Source organism: Phacochoerus africanus, chromosome 1, assembly GCF_016906955.1.
Source record: "Phacochoerus africanus isolate WHEZ1 chromosome 1, ROS_Pafr_v1, whole genome shotgun sequence".
Classification (NCBI taxonomy): Eukaryota; Metazoa; Chordata; class Mammalia; order Artiodactyla; family Suidae; genus Phacochoerus; species Phacochoerus africanus.
The window spans coordinates 279,908,334-279,929,816 of record NC_062544.1 but is presented as its reverse complement, the minus strand read 5'-3'; the positions used below and the strand labels follow the sequence as shown (position 1 = coordinate 279,929,816).

The 21,483-nt window shown below is 49.0% G+C and overlaps 1 protein-coding gene across 2 annotated transcripts in view; it reads right to left on the bottom strand.

Moving 5' to 3' along the window:
* Window positions 1–21,483, bottom strand: part of DOP1B (DOP1 leucine zipper like protein B) — a 133,871-nt gene that overhangs the window by 29,652 nt on the left and 82,736 nt on the right. For both annotated transcript variants that reach the window (XM_047796175.1, XM_047796183.1), the window contains exons 16-23: window positions 20,067–20,219; window positions 19,288–19,388; window positions 18,216–18,406; window positions 11,670–13,272; window positions 11,077–11,188; window positions 10,007–10,195; window positions 6,876–6,998; window positions 4,115–4,249 (exon numbers count right to left, since the gene is read on the bottom strand). In XM_047796175.1, coding sequence (XP_047652131.1) covers window positions 4,115–4,249; window positions 6,876–6,998; window positions 10,007–10,195; window positions 11,077–11,188; window positions 11,670–13,272; window positions 18,216–18,406; window positions 19,288–19,388; window positions 20,067–20,219 — 2,607 coding nt within the window. The remainder of the gene's footprint in view (window positions 1–4,114; window positions 4,250–6,875; window positions 6,999–10,006; window positions 10,196–11,076; window positions 11,189–11,669; window positions 13,273–18,215; window positions 18,407–19,287; window positions 19,389–20,066; window positions 20,220–21,483) is intronic.

The window sequence follows — 21,483 nt, the reverse complement described above, 5'->3', positions numbered from 1 at the left end:
AGCCAAAGAGCGTTTCAAATACAATAACCGACGTGAAACACCTCCCAAGTGGAACAAATGTATGCATGAGGTCCCAAACCTCCGGTGGCCTCTCCTCAGACGCCCAGGACATGCCCTTTATGTTTACTTACTTCCCATTCCAGGCTTTTAACATGCATTTAGGGCGAATTTGGCATCATACCTGAACCTCCCCAAACACAAAGTTGGCGGCCAAAGTTGACCCTCAGGGGTGCATGTGACGAGCTACAGACAAGAGGCCACGTCCTAATCCTTAGCTCCAGGATTCCCTCCAACTCAGCCCCGACAACTTCTCTAAACCTCAAATGGCCTCAGTGACTCAGAAGCAGGTTTCCGAAACATATTTTTTCCCCCTCCTTACTTTAAGAGGCTCTTCGTAGAAGTTATAGAAGTTGAGCCAATCAACCAAATTAACCACAAAGTGTCACTGTGTTAGGTGAAAAGCCAAAATCCAGTCAGCCAGATGACTCTAGGGTTTGTCTGGGTTTAGTCCAGGAGTTTTGGATATTTGTAGAAATTCAAGTGGCATGAAGGAACAAACCCTAACAGTGCCTGATCTGTGTACAAAGCTGTCAGCAGGGCCAGCTCCACTGTGGCTGCAGCCAGAATCAGCAGTGTGGAAGGTCAATTTTCTGTCACCTAGACCTGCTTAGACTTATAAATGCAAACCCACCCAGGACTGATGGCCCCTCCACCTGGTTCCCCTCTGCAGAGTTCATTGCTTTAACATTTGCATTCGAGTCAAAGGCAACAAGACTCCCAGGCATTTGGGGGGCGGGGGTGGGGGGGGAGCAGACATCCAACAGATGTCCTGAAGTTACCTACGTCCATTTTACATCTCCTTTTTTTGGTTTGTTTTTTGTTTTTAAACTTCTTAGGGCCACACCCGTGGCATATGGAGGTTCCCATGCTAGGGGTTGAATAGGAGCTGCAGCTGCTGGCCTGCGCCACAGCAACGCCAGAGCTGAGCCGTGTCTGTGACCTACACCACGGGTCATGGCAACTCCACAGATCCTAACCCACTTAGAGAGGCCAGCGATCAAACCTGAAACCTCATGGTTCCTAGTCGGATTTGTTTCCGCTGTGCCACAACGGGAACTCCGAGAATTTCATTGCTTTTTAAGGCCAGATAATATTCCACTGCATGTATATACCTCGTTTTGCTTATCCATTCATTCGCTAATGGATACTTGTTTCTATCTTTTGGCTACTGTGATTAATGCTGTAATGAACTCTGGTGTACAATACCTGTTTGAGCAAAACTAGTTCTTTTTGAAATAATCACTCTGTCCGCTACACCATTAATTTTCATTTAGGGAATTATTTTGACATTTTCCCTAATTGTTTAATTTTAAATTACCTTCGAGAAGGCAATTATTTCAAGGTCCTAACAAATCCCTGGTTTCTATCAAGTTAATTAAGAACGCGATAGCTCCCACACTGTCAATGAAGAGATCTGCTTTGGTAAAAACAAAAATCTCTCAGGCACAAAACGATAAACTGAGGCGTTCCCATCATGGCGCGGCAGAAACGAATCCGCCTAGGAACCACCAGGTTTCGGGTTTGATCCCTGGCCTCACTCTGGGGGTTAAAGATCCAGCATTGCCTTGAGCTGCAGTGTAAGTCACAGACATGGCTCAGATCCCGCATTGATGTGGCTCTGGTGTAGGTCGGCGGCTACAGCTCCAATTCGACCCCCAGCCTGGGAACATCCACATGCCACGGTCGCAACCCTAATGAGCAAGCAAAACAAAACAAAACAAAAACAAACAAAAAAACCCTATAAACTGAGGCAGGAGACAGATGGGCTGCAGGACAGATGTTTACAACTAGCCGCTGGTTTATACTTCAAGATAGCAGGAACAACAGGAGCAAGGCAAACAACTAGAGTTTGTCTTCTGTGGACACTTTAACCCATGGTAATGGCAGGAGCAGAGCGAGGCTAAGCCCTGATTGGGCCAAAGATCAAGAGGTCACATACTTCCTATCCTTGGGGTCAGGGAGACCCTAACTCCACATGCACAGAAAGACCTCTCTGGGTCAGAAAGGGAGGGGCTGCCAGGCCATAATAAGTCCAGCTAAGCTTCCCACAAGGCCTGGCTTTGGAATCCATCTCTGCCAAAAGATGCACACGCCTATCAGGGAGGGCCCTGGGTCCAGTCAGTGTGAGAAATTAAACAAGATAATTGACCAAAGGAAAACAAAGGCCCAGAAGAACAGCCCCATGTAAGTGGTTCAAGTCACCTCTGTGGTGCCCTCCTCCTTCAGGAGGGCTTCCACACCCACACTCCTCTTTTGGGTGTGCATGAGGGCTTTGCTTCCGCCCTAGATAAACAAACCACTTCAGCTGTGCTCTCCCACATGTGTTACTGTGTTTCTAATACGAAACTCTGTATCTGTTTTTACAACTGGTGCCTTCTTGAACATCCTTGCTTTCAGCTGGGCAAGAACCAGGCCAATTCTGCTTTTAGCTTCCGGCTAGTCTAGGGGCTAGGATTCTTATTCCTGAATAGAAAATTAAAATCTCGCTTCAAGCCATCACTCACTGCTGTCTCTCCGAAATCAAAACCACACAGCTTGTTCTATTTCAAAACCATTGTGCATGAATGAAAACGTGTCTGTGCAACACAGCCCCGCCGACTGCTGCACAGAAACTGAACAGAAAAACTTACAAGAGTGACTGAGAGTTCCTGTTGTGGCTCAGCGGTAAGGAACCTGACTGGTATCCATGAGGATTTCGGTTCGATCCCTGGCCTCACTCAGTGGGTTAAGGATCTGGCATTGCCATGAGCTGTGGTGTAGGCTGGCAGCTGCAGCTCCAATTCGATCCCTAGCCTGAGAATTTCCATATGCTAAGGGTGGGGCCCCCCGCCAAAGACAGGAAAAAAAAATCCCTACAGGAGCTTTGTGGTTCCGTGACAACCTACAAATGCCACTGTTTTCCCTGCAGCCAGACAAAACTTCTTTCTCAGAATGTGCAGTGTGAGCTAAGTCCTCTGAAGTGTATTTTGTACCTTTATAAAAGTTATGCAAATTTATAACTTGTTTATAAGTTATGCAGATTTATAACTTACCTGTTGACTGGTCAGGCCCATCTGAGCCCTCTTCTCGACCAGGCCTCAACCTTGATCTATAAGGTTGTACCTTTAGCACAAACGAGTCTGTCCACCACACACACTGAGAGACCTGGACAAACACTAGCATGGGTCTGTGCAGCTCAAGGCCGTGTCCCTAAGGGGAATGACCTCAACCCCCTCACAGCACCTGCTCAGGAAAGAAACATCAAGGCTTCTGAAGGAATTTGTTGTTCGTTCAGCCAACACCTGAGCGGCTCCTGAACTCCCTTTCTGGGAGCATTTATCAAAAAAACTTCCAGTTATAAATCCTTCCTCTGTCCCTTTGAGCGCATACGCTTCTCCTATAACCCAGGGATGATTTTCTCAAGGACCTGAGAGCCATCCCTCTGAAATATCATCAGGAAAGACAGGCCTCTGTCTCCCTGTGGGAGAGTCTGCAAACCCAGAGGGCCTCATCACATCCACAACCCTCTTCCCTCTTGTCTGTCATCTCCCCTGACTTGGCTGAAGCCCCTGCTCGCTCACGCTCCCTGCCCTTCAACTCTCTGCTTTCAACACCCAGCGACCTCTGCACAAGTCAGGATTGAGCTCAGCTCTTTGCTCTGCTGCAGTAGTTACTGAATCAAATTGGTCTTTTCCACCTTGGACTCGTGTCTGGCTTTGCTTATCTTTGATGCCTTTCAGGCTGCAAGTTCTTTGAGGTAAGTACCATTTCCTCTTTCTAAGCGCTGAATTCCTTTGCGTGCACAGCAGGTCCTTGTTAAGAACCACTGCTCTGCAGTGGGATGGAGAGATGGAAGTCGTCCCTGACCTTGAGCGGTTCCCACCCCAAAACCTGAGCCCACGAGGCATATTTCACACCACTTCTGCAAAGCCCGGGAAGAACACCTTCGTTTCCACAGCCCCCCCCCCTAGTTCCTACTTGCTCCTGCGCCCCCTGTTTCCTTCCCAGACACAACTGGTAAAACATGGAGTTAGAGAGCGCCACGGCTTCATCTGGAGGGTCCCGGGTTCCTGACCTCGTCCCCTCGGACCTGTGGCGGCCTCTTCACCACCTCCTTCACCAGGTGCAGCACTGTGTCTGTCTGCAGGGTGCTCAGGGCGCAGATCAGGTCCACGAGGGTCAGCTGGGACATGCTCGCCGCTGGCACAATCTGCCGAGAAGAAAATCATTCCTTTGAGGCTCACAGAGAGAAAACAAAAATAGGAATTTTTGGAAAGTACTCTCCAATAGCTGCTCCTGGAAAAAGAAATTTGATTTATTTACATATTTGCACATTTATTTATTCGGGGTGTGTGTGTGTGTGTGTGTGTGTGTGTGTGTGTGTGTTTAGAGCCGTACCTGAGACATATGGAAGTTTGCAGGCTAGGGCTGGAATCAGAGCTGCAGCTGCCGGCCTACACCACAGCCATAGCAACACCAGATCTGAGCCACATCTGTGACCTACATGACAGTTCATGGCAACACTGGATCCGTAACTCACTGACTGAGGCCAGGGATTGAACCTACATCCTCATGGATACTAGTCTGATTTGTTACCACTGAGCCACAATGGGAAGTCCTATTTATTTTTAGCCGTGGCTGGGGCATGCAGAAATTCCCTGGCCAGGAATCACACTCATGCCACAACAGTGACAACGTCTGATCCTTAACTTGCTGTGCCACGAGAGAACTCGTTTTAATCTTTCAAACAAATATTTATTTATTTTAGGGTTGTACCCATGGCATAAGGAAGTTCCCAAGCTAGAGGTCGAATTGGAGCTGCAGCTGCCAGCCTATACCACAGCCACAGCAACACCAGATCCAAGCTGCGTCTATGACCTATGCTGCAGTTTGTGGCAATGCCAGATCCTTAACCCACTGAGGGAGGCCAGGGATCGAACCCACATCCTCATGGATACCAGTCAGATTCTTAAGCCGCTAAGCCACAATAGGAACTCATAAACAAACATGTAAATGAAAATGAAGTAAAGGACTCTACGGGTGGAAACAAAGAGCAAGGTAAGCATTTAATCAGAGGAACACTGTCAGTATTTGACACAAAGTAGGAATAAATGGTGCAGCCGATGGCAGGCAGTCATGCTGGTATGTTCAAGCTCAGGAAGTGTTTTAGAAACTGACACACTTATTTGAAGGAAACAGGCTAATACCAAGAGTCAGCCCCCAAAGTAGAGGACAGTAAGAAAAACAGGTAAACCAGGTTCACGGGAGCTGGCCTTGGCAGGACAGTCCCAGTGTGGGGGGTGCATTTAGATGACACACCTGTAGAAGGTGGTTCCATGCACTTGGAAGCATCAGGTTTATCACCAGGTAAACCCCACGGGTGCTAAGCTGGGGAGCCTGGGCCACTGGCCTCTCACACGTCCTCAGGGCCCAGGGGCCCAGGCAGGGCACTGAGACAGCGCCTGGGGGTGGGACAGACCCTCTGAGAGAGGTTCCAGGTAGGAACATGTGTGGTTGGCAGGGGGAACCAAGGAAGAAGCATGTGCTGGTTTTGTAGAAACAGGTAAACCAAGGTCCTGGATGATGGCCTCATGATGGACCTGTCGGCGGAGGAGGAATGGACAAGATGCAAGCTGAGGTCTGGGAGCAGGAATGTGATGACCTGAATTTTCTTTACCCTTGTGGACAAGTACTATTTTTACAAACTTATTCATTTTTTCTTTTTTAGGGATACACCTGGGGTCGAATTGGAGTTGCAGCTGCCGACCTACACCACAGCAATGTGGAATCTGCATCTAGGCCCTACGCTGCAGCTTGTGGCAACACCAGATCCTTAACCCACTGAGCGAGGCCAGGGATCGAACCTGCATCCTCACTGACACTATGTCAGGTTCTTAACCTGCTGAGCCACAAGGGGAACTCCTCTTTTTATAAATTTAAAAAGCCTAATGTAAACTCTAGAACCTGGGTGACGATGATGTGTCCACGTAGTTGCATCAACTGTGACAAACATACCCTTCTGGAGGGGGGTGTGGACAGTGGGGGAAGCCATGCATGTGTGGGGATGGGGTAATTTCCATCTTCCTGCATCTTCCTCTCATGTGGTGGTGAACCTAAAACTGCCCTAAAAAGATAAAAGTCTGGGAGTTCCCACTGGGGCTCAGTGTTAATGAGCCTGTCTAGTATCCATAAGGATGTGGGTTGGATCCCAGCCCCCACTCAGTGGGTTAAGGATCCGGCATTGCCGTGAGCTGTGGTGCAGGTGGCAGATGTGGCTTGGATCCTGAGTTGCTGTGGCTGTGGTGTAGGCTGGAAACTGCAGCACCAATTCAACCTCTAGCCTAGGAACATCCATATGCCAAAGGTGGGCCCCTAAAAAAAAAGAACAAAAAGTCTTTTAAAAATTGTTTTATTTTTTTTTTTAGAAAAAAGCAACTATTTGGCACTTCAGCCAGGGAAGGGCCCATGGGATAATGAACCATTTCTTAAGCTGGGTAGCAAGTTCATGGCGGTGCTTTTATTCCTTAAAATGTACATGTTATATATATATCCTTGTAAGCACACCATCAGATATTAGATTTAAAAGGTCAAATAAATACAATAGAAAGATGAGAAAACAGTCGTCGGGGGGGGGCTCCACTCCCCCCCCCCCACCTCCCCCTCCAGTTGTAACAGGGCACAGCTGTTCCACCCCATGCATTTACGGCAGTGGAACCTCATCCATTCGCTACGTCGACAGTCTCCCGTGTCAGCCTGTGGTGTCCCCTTTGCTTGCACCTGACCCTTTGGTATTTTGTCCGAGTAAGTTTAGCTACTGCTCTGATCCTTGGCCCTACCTTCGTCTTACTGTGGCGTTTCACTTTCTTCCGGCTCCACACGGCGGCAACAGCTGCTGTTAACTGCACTCCCAGGTGGGCTGTCAAGGGGTTCAAGAAGTCTAAAATTTTCTGTCGTATGGTCTAGAAAACAGAAACAAGAAAAGGTAGAGCAGGGCAGAATGCGGGCTCTGGGGGACTAGACACCCCACCACCAGTGCCTGTGACCCCCGGGGGCCAGGCCATGCGGACCTCTCAGTATCAGGCTGTGTGATCCTGGGAAGGGGAGGGGCTGGAGCGCTACCTGGAGGCGCTCGATGAGAGGGTGGTGGGCGGCCAGGTGACCAGCCAGGCCCCCAGGTGACCAGACGGGCCGCCAGCTGAGCTGAGCAGGAAGAGACTCTTGGGGGTGGTGAATACCACCTTTGAGCAGTTACCAGCAGGGCAGGGGCTCCAAGGAAGCCCCCCAAGGCTTTGCAGACACAGTGAGAAGGGGAGGGCCAAGCAGCAGAGCCGGGACTGTTCTCCTCCTGAAAGCCCCCAGCCTCAGCTTGTCTCAACCAGCCCAGGAAGGGCTTATATCCATCAGAAAAAAAATGCCTTTTCAATGTCCAAAAATACATACATTTAACTAATTTTATTACGTAACCAATTACAAATAAACCTACACGGCCCTAGATGTCACTCGTCACTCCCTTCTGCCATGCGTGGATCTCTCTCCACTCCTGAAACCTCTACCTTCCTCCCTCTGTGAAGCCTGGGGGCCACCCAGCCTCCAACACTCACCTCCCCTGGTCAAATCCTTTCGATCTGGGTCTCAGTTCAGCCACTCTGCCTCAGCAAGGCCTCCTCCACCCCAGACTAGGTCAGGTCCCCGGGTCACACGCTATCAGAGCTCCCTACATGTCTTTGCAGCGCTTCTCATCATCATTTTATATTATTACTATGATTTTTTTTGGTCTTTTAGGGCCGCGGCATATGGAGGTTCCCAGGCTTGGGTTTGAATTGGAGCTGTAGCTACTGGCCTACGCCAGAGCCACAGCAACGTGGGATCCGAGCCGTATCTGCGACCTACACCACAGCTCACGGCAACGCTGGATCCTTAACCCACTGAGTGAGACCAGGGATGGAACCCGTGTCCTCATGGATGCTAGTTGGGTTTGTTAACCACTGAGCCACGATGGGAAACTCATCATCATTTAAAAATTGATGGTTATATGTCTGTGTCTGCCAGGAGGACAAGGACTTACTTCATCTCCCTTATCCACTCATATATTAACAGGGCCTGGTCCACAGCAGCGGGCAGGCAAATGTCTGTCAAATGAATGAATTTACTCTGGGCTTACTATGTCCCCGCTGCCCTTGTTTGGCATCACGTTAGATACCGCTGAGCGTGGGATGGGCAGGTCCTTTCCCTCCCACCATGGTGTCTGCTCAGGAGACAGGATGGAGGTCCCAGCTCAAGACCTTGGGTCCTTCAGGGAGGGCTTGAGCAGAGGGCTTGATCAATGTTAGCCACTGCCAAATGGAATCTTCTCAATAGCCCAGTAGGTAGGCCACTAATAACAGACTCACTTTACGGAGAAGGAAACCGAGGCTCAGCCTGCCTCTTGTCTGCAGAAAAGCTTTATAGTCTCCTGGGCCTTCCCCAAGTCGCAAAAGCCTGACTCAAGAATTAATGATTGGGAGTTCCTATTGTGGCTCAGTGGTTAACGAATCCGACTAGGAACCATGAGGTTGTGGGTTTGATTTCTGGCCTCGCTCAGTGGGTTGAGGATCCGGCGTTGGCATGAGCTGTGGTGTAGGTTGCAGATGCGGCTCGGATCTGGCATTGCTGTGGCTCTGGTGTAGGCCAGTGGCTACAGCTCCGATTAGACCCCTAGCCTGGGAACCTCCATATGCTGCGGGAGCGGCCCTAGAAAAGGCAAAAAGACAAAAAAATAAAAAATAAAAAATAAAAATTAATGATTGGAGTTCCCATTGTGGCTCAGCGGTAACAAATCTGACTAGCATCCATGAGGATGCGGGTTCAAATCTCTGGCCTCGCTCAATGGGTTAAGGACTCGGCGTTGCTGCGGCTGTGGCGTGGCGTAGGCCAGCAGCTGCAGCTCTGATTCAGCCCCTAGCCTGGGAACGTCCATATGCTCCGGGGATGGCCCTAAAAAAGCCAAAAAAACCCTAAAAAGATTAATGATTGAAAGGATAGGAACATGTAGTGACATGTAGCAGTTGAGCCAGGAGGAACTGGTAACAATGTAAACAAATTAGTCATATGGCAGTCACAGAATCTTTAGTTCCTCCATGAAGTACACAGATAATCGTGTCTGGGGCACATTCCTAAGTTGTTGTACAGATACTAAAACTCCTACCAAGTAGAAGAAGCAAACTGCATGATGGTCATGAGGATGTAGCCCCCAGCCAGCTGGAGCCTGAAGACTGATGCTCACCCCTGCAACACCACCCTGTTACCCCGTCATCAACTAGTCAGAGGATTGTGAATGAGCTGATCACACACCCTGCAACGGTCCCCTCGTGGTCCTTAAAAACGTCCCTGAAATTCAATGGGGAGTCCGGGTTTGTGGGCACTAGCTGCCTGCCCCTCTTGTCCAGTACGGACCATGAACGATGCCCTTTCCTTCCCCACAATCCAGTGTCAGCAGACCGACTTTACAGCGTGCGGGAGAGTGGACCGACCCAAGTTTGATTCGGTAATAGAACTAGAAGTGCTCTAGGTTTTGTGCTTCTGGTTTAATAAAAAAACTCAAAGATGCCTCAACGCATATTCAAGGCATCACTGAAAGCAGAGATTAGCTGTCTTAGCAGAGATGCTTCTGAGAAACAGGGTGAGAACGTCAGGTCTCTCACTTGAACCCCCAGCCACCAAAACCCCAGAGACTGTATTTATTTATTTTTTTTTTAAGGGTAAAGGCGAAAAATAAACTGAAAACTACTCACAAAGCCTTTCTTCCCGTGAATAGGAAACTTATTCCAATAAACAAACGGAAGACTTCTACCTCCAACTTCCCTCTAATGTGGGTTTCACTGAGCACGTGAGGTTTGATTACTTATGTATATATCCCTGCGCATTTTTATTTGGGGTGGGACAATACAAGTCAAAGGAAATCACAGACCCACAGAGGAGGCTCTCTTACTTTGGTGGTTTTAAAGTAAACCGAAGAGGATCCTTTCGTGGCTCCAAGGAGATCCACGGGTCTCTTTTGAGTCTCCTCCTTTCTGAGAACATTCCAGAGAAGGGCCATGGTGTTAACAATTCGGGGCAGCTCTTCCAGAATAGCATTCTTGGCATTTTTCAAACTGGTAGGGTCACTCACAGCTGTGGCCTGGAAAAGGAAAAAAAAAAAAAAGGAACACGTGAGACTCACTGGTCTGTGGTGCGTTTCCCTTTCTGTGAGGATGCGGTGCTGGTGGGATGAAGGCTGAGCTGCAGCACCCTCCCCAGGGAGGCCCACATGTGCTTGGAAAGTAAGATGTCTCCCTAAGCATTTATTTTTAGTATTTTTTTTTTTTTTTGGCTGCACCCGTGGCATATGGAAATTCCCAGGCTAGGAGTCGAACTGGAGCTGCAGCTGCTGGCCTACACCACAGCCACAGCAACGCAGGATCCGAGCCTCTTCCGCAACCTACACCATAGCTCACAGCAACACCGGATCCTTAACCCCCTGAGTGAGGCCAGGGATCGAACCTGCATCCTTATGGATACTAGTAGAGTTCGTTACCACTGAACCATGATAGGAACTCCCTCCTTGAGCATTTAAGCCCAGACCTTTCTTTCAAAGAGGGATGCCTGCGAGTCTGAGGCTCCTCATCACACACTCTTCAATCACTCAGCCAAAGCACTAGCTGTGTTCTAAAATTTAATCCCAGATAGGGTAGAGCAACCAACAGTTAAAACATCTTCAGATTCCATAAGGTCAAGTGAAAAAAATACATGGGAAAAAGATTACATTCTATCTCATACTGGTTGAGGCTGAAGCTGCCCACAGGAAGTTCTAGCAAGAACAAAACCATATTTGCATTACTCACATACATTTGCATCTATCTGCATACACATCTGCATTATTCACGTGTGTTCAATTGCATTAACATGTGCATATATATTTGTGTTACTCACATATAAACATTTCTTATTTGAAACAGAACCCCAATGAAGACAAAACAATATATGAAAACTATCCCAGACTCAGGAAAAAAAATGATTTACCTTTTTGTTTTGGTTGGGTTGTTCCAAAAGACAAAAATGACTAATGGTTGTTAGACCTTCCAAAAGAGTGAGTGGATAATCCGGAGAAACGTTTTCCCTCTTGGAGGTTATGCTTTAGTGAAGAAACAAGAAATTGGTTTTGAGAATTTTAAAAAATGAGGCCATAAAGGTTTTTAATCCTACATATAAACATAAAAACCAGAGAGCTATCACTACCTTAAAAAACTGGGCTCCTGTAATGAAATACTGTTATGACACTGACAGGCACCTTCTGTGCTGTTTTACATTTATATAGTCGCTTTGGAAAAATGTTTTCAGATGTTTTAGAATTTCCATGAAGAAGAGTCACATTTTTATTTCTGTTTTGCAAAAAGAATGGAGTGACTGACTCGTCCTATCTAGCCTGGGTAGCCACGTAGAATTAAAAATAAAGGAGCTGAACATTTAGCTCCTTGTTATACCCCTCCTGATGATGCTAACGAGATTTTTGATTAGGTTGAAGTGACCCACCAATCGGCTTCTAGGGCAAATCAGCCACTTGTGACAAAAGCCATGATTAAAGCAATAGCAGCACATCAAAGGGTGCACTGTACCTGACAGAGAGCTTCACGGATTCGCTTTCATACTGCCTGACCAGCTCATCCAAGTTTTTGCAAATCTGGACCAGGAAGGGTGTCACTGTCCAGCCCAGGGACTTCCCAAAGTAGGGCAAGGAATGCGTGACCAGGCTGACCCAAGCAGGGTGCATGCCGTAGCCATAGGCTGGCTGCAGGCCCCGCACCACCGCAGCCACCAGTAGACCTTGTGACGTGAGGGGGTGCGGCTGCACATACTGCATGGCACTGATGGCCTGCTGGAAGTTCAGGGCCCGCCGCCACTCCAGGGACAGGTCTGGCGGATGCTCCGCCTCCTCGAGCACCTGCCCCAGGTGGTGTTCCAGGACGATGAGCACCTGCAGCAGCTTCAGCAGCTCAATCTGTAACGGATGCTCGCTCCAGATCTGGTCCTGGCCCAGGTTGATGAGACGCTCCTCGAAGAAGCTATCCTCCCGCAGCACCCGGCCCCTCTCGGCAGTGGCCAGTCCGTAGCGCTTCTGGCTGGTGTACATGGATGCGGACAGGGAGAGCAGGACGAACTCCTGGACTCTGCACCTCTGCAGCAGGCTGTGGATGAACTCCACGTTCCTCCCTTCGGCCGACTTGGCCACTGACACCAGCTGTGTCATCAGTCGGATCAAAACCTCCACGCTTTTGACCTGGACGTCCCGGTTGCCCAGGAGGTCTCGGTGGGAGACCTTCAGGTAACAGGGGTAGTAGCTCCGCAAGAAGCTCAGGCACAGGTAGGTGAGGAGCTCGATCAGCAGAGAGTGTGGGCACACGTTGGGGGCTTGGGTCTGGAGCTTTCCATAGAAACTCTGGCCCGAGAGCGCCTCCTGGTGGCGAGCAAGGAGGTTGGAGATGAGGTTGAGGTGCGCGGTGGAGCTGGTGTCCATGCTCGTCCTGGACACAGCCTCGACGAACTCCTTGGGGTTGGTCTTGAGCACGGCCTCCAGCACTGAGAAGGCGTACAGCACCCGCCGCGAGTCATAGGGCTGCAGGTAGAGCAGGATGTGCTTGAACAAGGCCTCGATGGTCTCCCGCCGCTCCCGCTCCTGCTTCAGCAGCCGGGCCGCCGTCAGGGCCTGGAGCTCCGCCTCGGCCTCCTCGTCGCTGGACAGCGACTCGGAAGCCTGGGTTTTATCCGAGTCCACACGCGTCAGGCTCAACTTGGCGTTGGACTTGAGGCCGGCTGCCTGCCTGGGGTGCGCCCGGGCCACTGCGGAGATGGGCGCGCAGCAGTGTTCGCCGCTGCTCAGCTCCTGCGGGTCGTGGGAAGGGGAGGAGAAGGTGGACGTGTTCTCGCTGTCCGTGGGGCCGGAGCTCGTGTCCGCGGACTCGGTGTGCTCGCTGCTGTCGGCGGCACCGCCAGCCGTCTGGTCCAGAAGGTCCGCGTAGCAGGGAAGGTCTTCCTCGGCCAGCATGCAGTCTGGTGGGCCCTTCTCTGGCTCCTTCTCCACCTCGGCCCAGATGGCTTCGCGGTCCACGGTGGTGAGCTGGCTCAGGGGCGCACTGTCTTCCGAGCCGCCCTCCTGGAGCTCGGGGGCGCCCCACGCCTCTTTGAAAGAGGTTTGCTTCCTGTTAATCCAGCGATGCCAGTCTGAAAATTACAGAATGACAGACAGCTTCAAAACAGAAGGGTCAGTTAGGATAAATCAGTGTTGGAGTGATCTTTGTCTTAACGCCAGACAGAGAGAGCAATATTGATAAAACTCTTCCGTGGGGGAGGGGCAAGACCGGGGTAGGGAGTTACCTTGTCTAACATAAGAGGTATAAGTTACAATGTATAACATAAGAGTAGAACACAAGAGGTAGAAATTACTATGTATAAAATAAACAAGCTGGAGTTCCCTGGTGGCTTCCAGTGGTTAGTTGCCAAGGCTGTGGCTCAGGTTACCGCGGTGGCTGGGGGTTCAATTCCTGGTCCAGGAACTTCTGTATGCTGCAGGCAACCTCCCCACCCCACACCTACAGGATATATTGTACAGCACAGGGAATACAGCTGATGTGTTATAATAATTATAAATGGAGAATAACCTTTAAAAATGTGAAGCACTATGCTGTGTACTTGAAACATATAATGTTATATAAATCAATTATACCTCAATAAAAATAAAGCACAAGAAACTAACAAAATAAAACAAAATTCCTCTATGAAATGACAACACTGGGGTCTAGACTACATTACTTACAGATGGAAGGCAAACAAGTAAAGTGAACAGGTCTTTTAAAATGTTCCAGAGGGAGTTCCCGCTGTGGTGCAGCAGAAACAAATCCGACTAGGAGCCATGGGGTTCCAGTTCGATCCCTGGCCTCGCTCAGTGGGTTAAGGATCTGGTATTGCCATGAGCTATGGTGTAGGTCGCAGGCATGGCTTGGATCCCACGTTGCTGTGGCTGTATTGTAGGCTGGCAGCTGTAGCTCCAATTAGACTCCTAGCCGGGGAACCTCCGTATGCCATGGTACAGCCCTAAAAAGCAAAAAAAAAAAAAAAAAATTCAAGAAATTGCATAATTTGGGTTACACTGTATAGCAAATATAAAGATCAAAAATTTAGGGGAAGGGTGATTTTTAGAAAATACCTATCATTTTCTCCCAAAAGTTGTCTTTCAAAAAAGTGTCCTGCAAAAATGTTAGCAGGTGGTTTTCAAAGTTAGATGTATCACTGAAACATCCTGTACAAAACAAAGAGGAAAGCAAACAAGCCTCCACTGTAAGAGGGTGATTGAAAATCTCACGGCCCATGCACCATTTGGGTTTCGGGCCAGGGAATGAACCTGCACCACAGTTGTGGCAATGCTGGACCCTTAATCCGATGCACCGCAAGGGAACTTCCTGTTTGGTTCTTAAAAGATACATCTATGTGTACTGATATGGAGTGGTGTAGGGTGTATTAAGTAAAAGAAAAAAACCCGGAATGGATAAGCAATGAGATCCTGCTGTATAGCACTGAGAACTATAGCTAGTCACTTATGATGGAGCATGACGGAATATAATGTGAGAAAAAGAATGTGTGTGACTGGGTCACTTGGCTGTATAGCAGAAAATTGACAGAACACTTGTAAACCAGCTTTAATGGAAAAAATAAAGATCATTAAAAAAATAAAGAACACTCATTATTTTTCTGTGGAAACAAAAAAAGGAAAATAGAGACCAAAAAAAAAAAAAAAAACCAAACCAAGCTGCAGAATCCAGCTGCATAGGAGGAGTCCCCTAAACGCGGGGAGTAGCTATAATACGCAGCTATGAATAAGTCTGGATGGAGATCTGCTGAACCATGAACAGTGATGCTCTCTATCCGGGGGCCACTGCAAGGGACTTTCACTTGTGCTTTCACTCCCTGATTATGCCAATTTTTCAAAGAAGCATGTTAGCACCTCTGAGATAAGAAAACACGCAACACTTTAAAGTGCTCAGGTCTCTTTAAAAAGCAGTGACAAGCCAGACGTCTTTAGTACTGCCGAACATTTTTAACATGCAGCAGCTTTCAACAAATCTGTTCCAGGAACATTAAGCCACATCAGCAAAGAAGAAGATGTTAGAAATAGATGAGCTGCCTGATGTGCAGAACAGTTGAAACAAACAAAAGGCTTCTATAGGATTACAGGGGTAGGGTGGAGGGCAAGCAGAACCCTTCCAGTTGTTTCCAGAGAAGGAACACATTTTCTGATTTGGCAAAGTAAAAGCATTAAATGTCAACTGGAGGAGACTGCAGGAAGTGCCATGAAACTTTTATTTTTTATTTATATCTTATTTTTTTTGTCTTTCAGGGCTGCACCCGCAGCATATGGAGGTTCCCAGCTAGGAGCGCAGTAGACACTGGCCTATGCCACAGCCACAGAAACACCAGATCCAAGCCGTGTGTTCACCCTACCCCACAGCTCAAGGCAATGCTGGATCCTTAACCCACTGATCGAGGCCAGGGATCAAACCTGTGTCCTCAAGGATGCTAGTCAGATTCATTTCCGCTGAGCCACGATGGAAACTCCGAGTGCCATGAGACTTTTAAAAGCCAAGGAATCGTGGAGTTTAAACTTTCATTTTAAAACAAAGGAATAATCAACAATTTAGCTGCCATAAATGACAGCCAAACTTTTTTTTATATTGTCAAAATGTTTATTGCAAAGTGGAGTCTTAAAACAAGGGAAAGCAACGTTCACATCAAAATAAAATGTGACACCAACTTGGGTTTCCGAACACACTGTGTGTGGACTTGGTGCTGGAATATCAAAGTCCAACGATGAAGCGGATAACTGAGCAGTCTTAGCACACATGAGTAAAACGGAATCTTCCATACAGACACAATGCAAGATTTTGGCACAGGACTTGCTCAGAATAACAATGTGATATGATAATTGAGAAAAACGTTTTGTTAAAGAAAAAACACAGTAAAGTGATAATGCCATATAGTCAAAGCTCACACTCAGAATATAAGTACTTTTTGGTAGCCAAACTTTTAAGAAGGTGCTTAGTTTATACTTCTTTGCATTTTACATTCGTATTATGTGCAGCAATAAAACGCCTCCTCGTTTATGGCACAACATTGTAAATCAACTATATTCTAATACATTTTTATTTATTTTTATTTTATTTTTTGCTTATCAGGGCCACACCTGTGGCATATGGAGGTTCCCAGGCTAGGGGTCTAATTGGAGCTGTAGCTGCCAGACTACACCACAGCAACACCAGAGCCAAGCCATGTCTGCAATCTACACCAAGGCAACACCAGATTTTAAACGCATTCAGTGAGGCCAGGGATCGAACCTGCAACCTCATGGTTTCTAGTCAGATTCATTTCTGCTGCTCCATGATGGGAACCCCTCTCATAAATTTTTTTTTTTTTAATGCTTCTTCTTTGAGAAGGCAGCCAGCTTTCCCTCCTAAAGGAAAACCAGGAGTTACAGTTATAGGCAAGGAACCTTGTGAAGAGAGGAAGCCACCTCAGAAATCTTTGCTTATTTAGGTGGTGGGCTGCTTTCTTTCTCTAAGATAAAACTGTGACGAACACTGAATATTTACAACCTAGTGAGCTAAACAAACTACCCAAGACTTGTAAAATCATCACTTAGGAAACTGCAGGAAATGATAAAATACATCTATGTGGGAAGTAAAGTTAGATGATAAACTGTGCTAGGTATTAACTACTGAAATTTAAATTTTAGTCTCTCCTCTCTTGTCTCCTTTCTACCTATATTCTTTTAAATTTGTGCTAAAGATGCCTCTGAGGGAGTTTCCATCATGGTACAGAGAAAACGAATCCAACTAGGAACCATGAGGTTGCAGGTTCCATCCCTGGCCTTGCTCAGTGGGTTAAGGACCTGGCATTGCTGTGAGCTGTGGTGTAGGATGGCAGCTGCAGCTCTGATTCGACCCCTAGCCTGGGAACCTGCATATGCCTCAGGTGTGGTGCTAAAAAGCAAAAAAAAAAAAAAAAAAAAAAAAAGATGCCTCTGAAAGTTCTTAGAACCCAAAGGTCTACTTCTGCATTTCTGATTACATGTTAACAGCTGGAAAGAACCTCAGAGGCCGGATAGAAAAGAATCCCCTTACTTTGTTGATGGTTCACAAGCAGAGGTCATTTTTATAAAGTACCGGTGATGAGATTATATGCAAATTTCGACATTCCTGATCCTTCATACCTAGAGGCAACCTCAACTCTCCTGTTCTGGGTCTGAGAAGTGCTAGCCCTACACACTCACACTTAACTTCACACCAGACCTCATTTCTTTCCTAAGTGAAGGGCTGGCCTTGGAGACCTCTGAATGGACCAGCTCCTCCTACCCTAGATACACTTGAATGTTTTCCCCAGCAAAAGAATCAGGAATCAGCTCTGCGTATTAGAACATGAGGTACTAACATTATCCTTTTTGATGTAAAAAAATCCGATTTTTCAGTGAAAACAACAAATTCACTATCTAGTATTTCTTTTTTTTTTTTTTTGTCTTTTTGCCATTTCTTGGGCTGCTCTCGCAGCATATGGAGGTTCCCAGGCTAGGGGTCCAATCGGAGCTGTAGCCACCGGCCTACGCCAGAGACACAGCAACGCAGGATCTGAGCCGCGTCTGCAACCTACACCACAGCCCACGGCAACGCCGGATCGTTAACCCACTGAGCAAGGGCAGGGACCGAACCCTCAACCTCATGGTTCCTAGTCAGATTCGTTAACCACTGCGCCACGATGGGAACTCCACTATCTAGTATTTCTAAGTGCTGGTTCATCCGATCCTTAGGTTTTAAAAGTCCCCACAAAGTACCTCCATAGCTCCCCCGGCCCCAGCCCCCCTGGTTGTGCCCTGTGGCATGCAGAAGTTCCCTGACCAGGGACCGAACTCGAGCCACAGCAGTGACAATGCCTAATCCTCAAACGCTAGGCCACCAGGGAACTCCCCTTCATAGCTTTTGGATCTGGCAAAACCACCAGGTAAGTCTAAGTGTTTTGGCTGTTGCCCTGGGCAGTTGGGGTCCAGGTCACCCCTTCCTCCCTCCCAGGCCTGGGGCCCCAGGGACACAAAGCTGGCCCGGCCCCCTGCACGGTGTGCTCACCTGCCGAGTTCTCCTGCTTGAGGCAATGAATGGAGGTCCTCTGGGTTTTGGGCTGGAGCAGCAGCAGGAGCACGGGTTCCAGGATGCGTGCCACGTCACCAAGGGAGAGGGCACGCACCAGCCAGCCCTGGGCAGCAGCCCCGATGGCGCCATCTGTGCAGGCCAGGCTGTCCAGCACAACAAAGAGGGACCTGTGGGAGGAAACATACCGTCAGGTCAGCATTTGGTGCCCTGAGTGCTGGGACGCCCCCAGCGAGCTTTGCCCAGGCTGGGCTTGCTCACCTAGGCAGATGGGAACCAGGGTCTAAGCTAGAGTCACTGGGTAGCTTTTAAAATGCCAATGTCCACACCTCCTTCCGAATCTGGCGGGAGGGGAGGCATCAGAATCAGCTGGCATCCCGCTAAGGTGGCCTGTCTGGCCCCTCACAAACAAGATAGAGGATTTTTGAAAAACAACATAGAACAGAACACCTGTAGGAGTTCCTGCCATGGCACAGTGGGTTAAGAACCCGACTAGCAGTTCAGCTTGCTGCAGAGGTGTGGGTTGGCTCTCCGGCCTGGTGCAGTGGGTTAAAGGATCCAGAGTTGCTACAGCTGTGGCTTAGGTCTCAGCTGTGGCTCAGGTTCAGTCCCTGGCCTAGGAACTTTCATATGCTGTCGGTGTGGCCATAAAAAAAAAAAAAAAGACCTGCAGTGAAGGTCATGTCTTAGCATGTGCTTGAGGGCACCACAAGGGTACAGGGCCAGTATGGCTGCGGCCCCAATCAAGATCTAGACCGTGTTCATGTCCCTAAAAAGGTCCCTCGTGGGGCACATTCTATAAGCTCCTCAGCTGACCCTGAGGGACACTGGGCTTCGTCCTTCCATGACCAAATTAAGGAAACGCCTACCAGGCATCCACACGTGCTCAGCCTAAATTCACTGTGGGGACCACGGGAATCGTTTGCTCTGCACCAAGAACATGAGGTCATGCTCCCCACTTCCCACACGCCCTCTCCCCAGCCCGGCCCGCTGGCCCGGCCCTCTGCGAAGTGTCCTTCTGCATTAGGGGTGACAAGAAAGACCCCCTCACCTGTCAAAGGAGCGGTTGTGAGATGTCACTCGACTGCCCTGGATCTCTCTTGTCAGGTGCCAGATGACGGAGAATCGAAACAGAGCTTCCAGCCGCGTCCCCTGGGTTAGGAAGGAAAGGAGAGTGAGGAACCTGCTTCCTCAGAACACTGCTCTCAGTGGCAGCAACCTCAGTTTAAGTGACAAACGAGAGTGCAGCAGGAAGCCAGCATCCGGGCAGAGCTGCGGGGGTCCCCTTCGTGCCTGCTGTGTCCCGTGGGGCCTGGAGGAAAGCAGAGGCCGCGTCCTCGCCTTCCCTGCTCGCTCCCATGCAGACACACTTTTAGGACGGTGTTTGTTCCAGACCCAGTGTCAGCCCGAGTCCAGGGTCACACTTAGGCCTGTGGCTGAAGGAGAACACAGAGCATGGCCTTCTCGCGCCCCTTGGCAGTGGCAGGCCAAGTGGCTGAGAGAACAGGACATGACTTGAGCCAGGGCTGCAAAGACCAACACCTCTGCGATGCCCTACTTCACCAGAAGTCCTGCGAGCATTATGGGAGCCTAGGCAGATGTCCCCGGCGGGCCTTAATATGACACAAGGGGACGGCTCATGCTTCTGGAGGCCTTCCAGTCCTGAAATGATGGATGTATGAAAATGTTACTAATGCGACATGCCTCTGCTTGTGAATTGGGGTGTCCACCGAGCCGCAGAAAGACTCCCACTGGGTACCGGTAAGCCTGCGCATGGAGTTGGGACTGTCGGGTTGGGACGGGTTGGACATTATTGGCTGCGAAGCTCACCTTATCAGGGTCCAGGAGGGCATGGCAGATGATGTCCTCGCAGATGTTGGCCGACGGGGCCAGGCAGTGGAGCCGGTAGAACAACTCGACGCTCGTGATGTGATGCTCACGTGTCTCCTTGTTCAGCTGATTCCACAGCACACGAGCCACCCTCTGGGCAGAGGGGACCGTGTGAACACAGGCAACACCCGCCCATTCCTGCGTCAGGCCAGCCCCAGCCCCCGGGACTGGCTTCTGCCTACACGTGCCATGTGAAGATCCGTAATATACAAAGAACCACCACTGACAAACGACACAAAGCCAACCAGACCCAGACCACATCACAGACCCCCCAGGAGTCATCCAGGCGAGGGCCAGGTTATAGGTTAAACTTGGAGGTTTGGGACCCACTTAGAACACTACAGCTCTTGCCCAGACCTTCTCTTTCAGAGGAGGAATCACTCAGAAGCAAGAACCCACTGGTTGAGGCACTGCATCCCAGAGACGAGCCCTCCAGGAAGTCTGGTGGGTTTGTGGTGGTCACTGTCCGAGGCAGACACTAGCACCTTACCACCTAGGGCTGGCTCAAACTGGGGTTCAGCTTTAATTCCACAAACTTGCTTGTTCCCATTTCTGTGTGCTATGCCATGGCAGATGCCTGGCTCAACTTCAGGACACAAATCATATCCGAATCAAGTCCTTCATCTCCCCAGCCCTGATCTTGGCTCTTTAAACAAACGACACCTGCAACTGGCTGCAGCCCCTCCCAAAGTTCCAGGGAGCACCAGTGGGGGGGGGGGGGGGCCTGAGCCAACCAAGGTGAGACTCAAAGGGAGGGCTGGTCCCACTTTCGGGAAGGGAATTCCTCTCTCCCTCCCTCCCAAGATTTTTTCTCTGGCTGTGCCTGGAGCATATGAAAACTACGGGGCCATGGGTCAAACCCACACTACAGCAATGACAATGCCAGATCCTTAACCTGTGGAGCCACCAAGGGACTCTAGGAAGGGGAATTTCTCAAGGCACTCTTCTAGGTCATGGAAAAAGAAGATGTCTCATAGATTATGACATTTTAGGTACATCTTAAAGAACTTACTTTGGCCATTTTAATTCTATTTGACAAGACTGTTTTCTCTGCCCAGATCAAATTAACCACTGATTAGCCTGAACCCCTAACTATTATTTATTTAAGGGTATGTGCTTTCCAATGATCAAGTTAGAAATAAATTTCTTTTTTTTTTTTGGTCTTTTGTCTTTTTAGGGCCGCACCCATGGCATACGAAGGTTCCCAGGCTAGGGGTTGAATTGGAGCTGTAGCTGCTGGCCTGCACCACAGCCACAGTGACACCAGATCCGAGCCACTTTTTGATCTACATCACAGCTCATGGCAACGCTGGATCCTTAACCCACTGAGCAAGGCCAGGCATTGAAACTTTGTCCT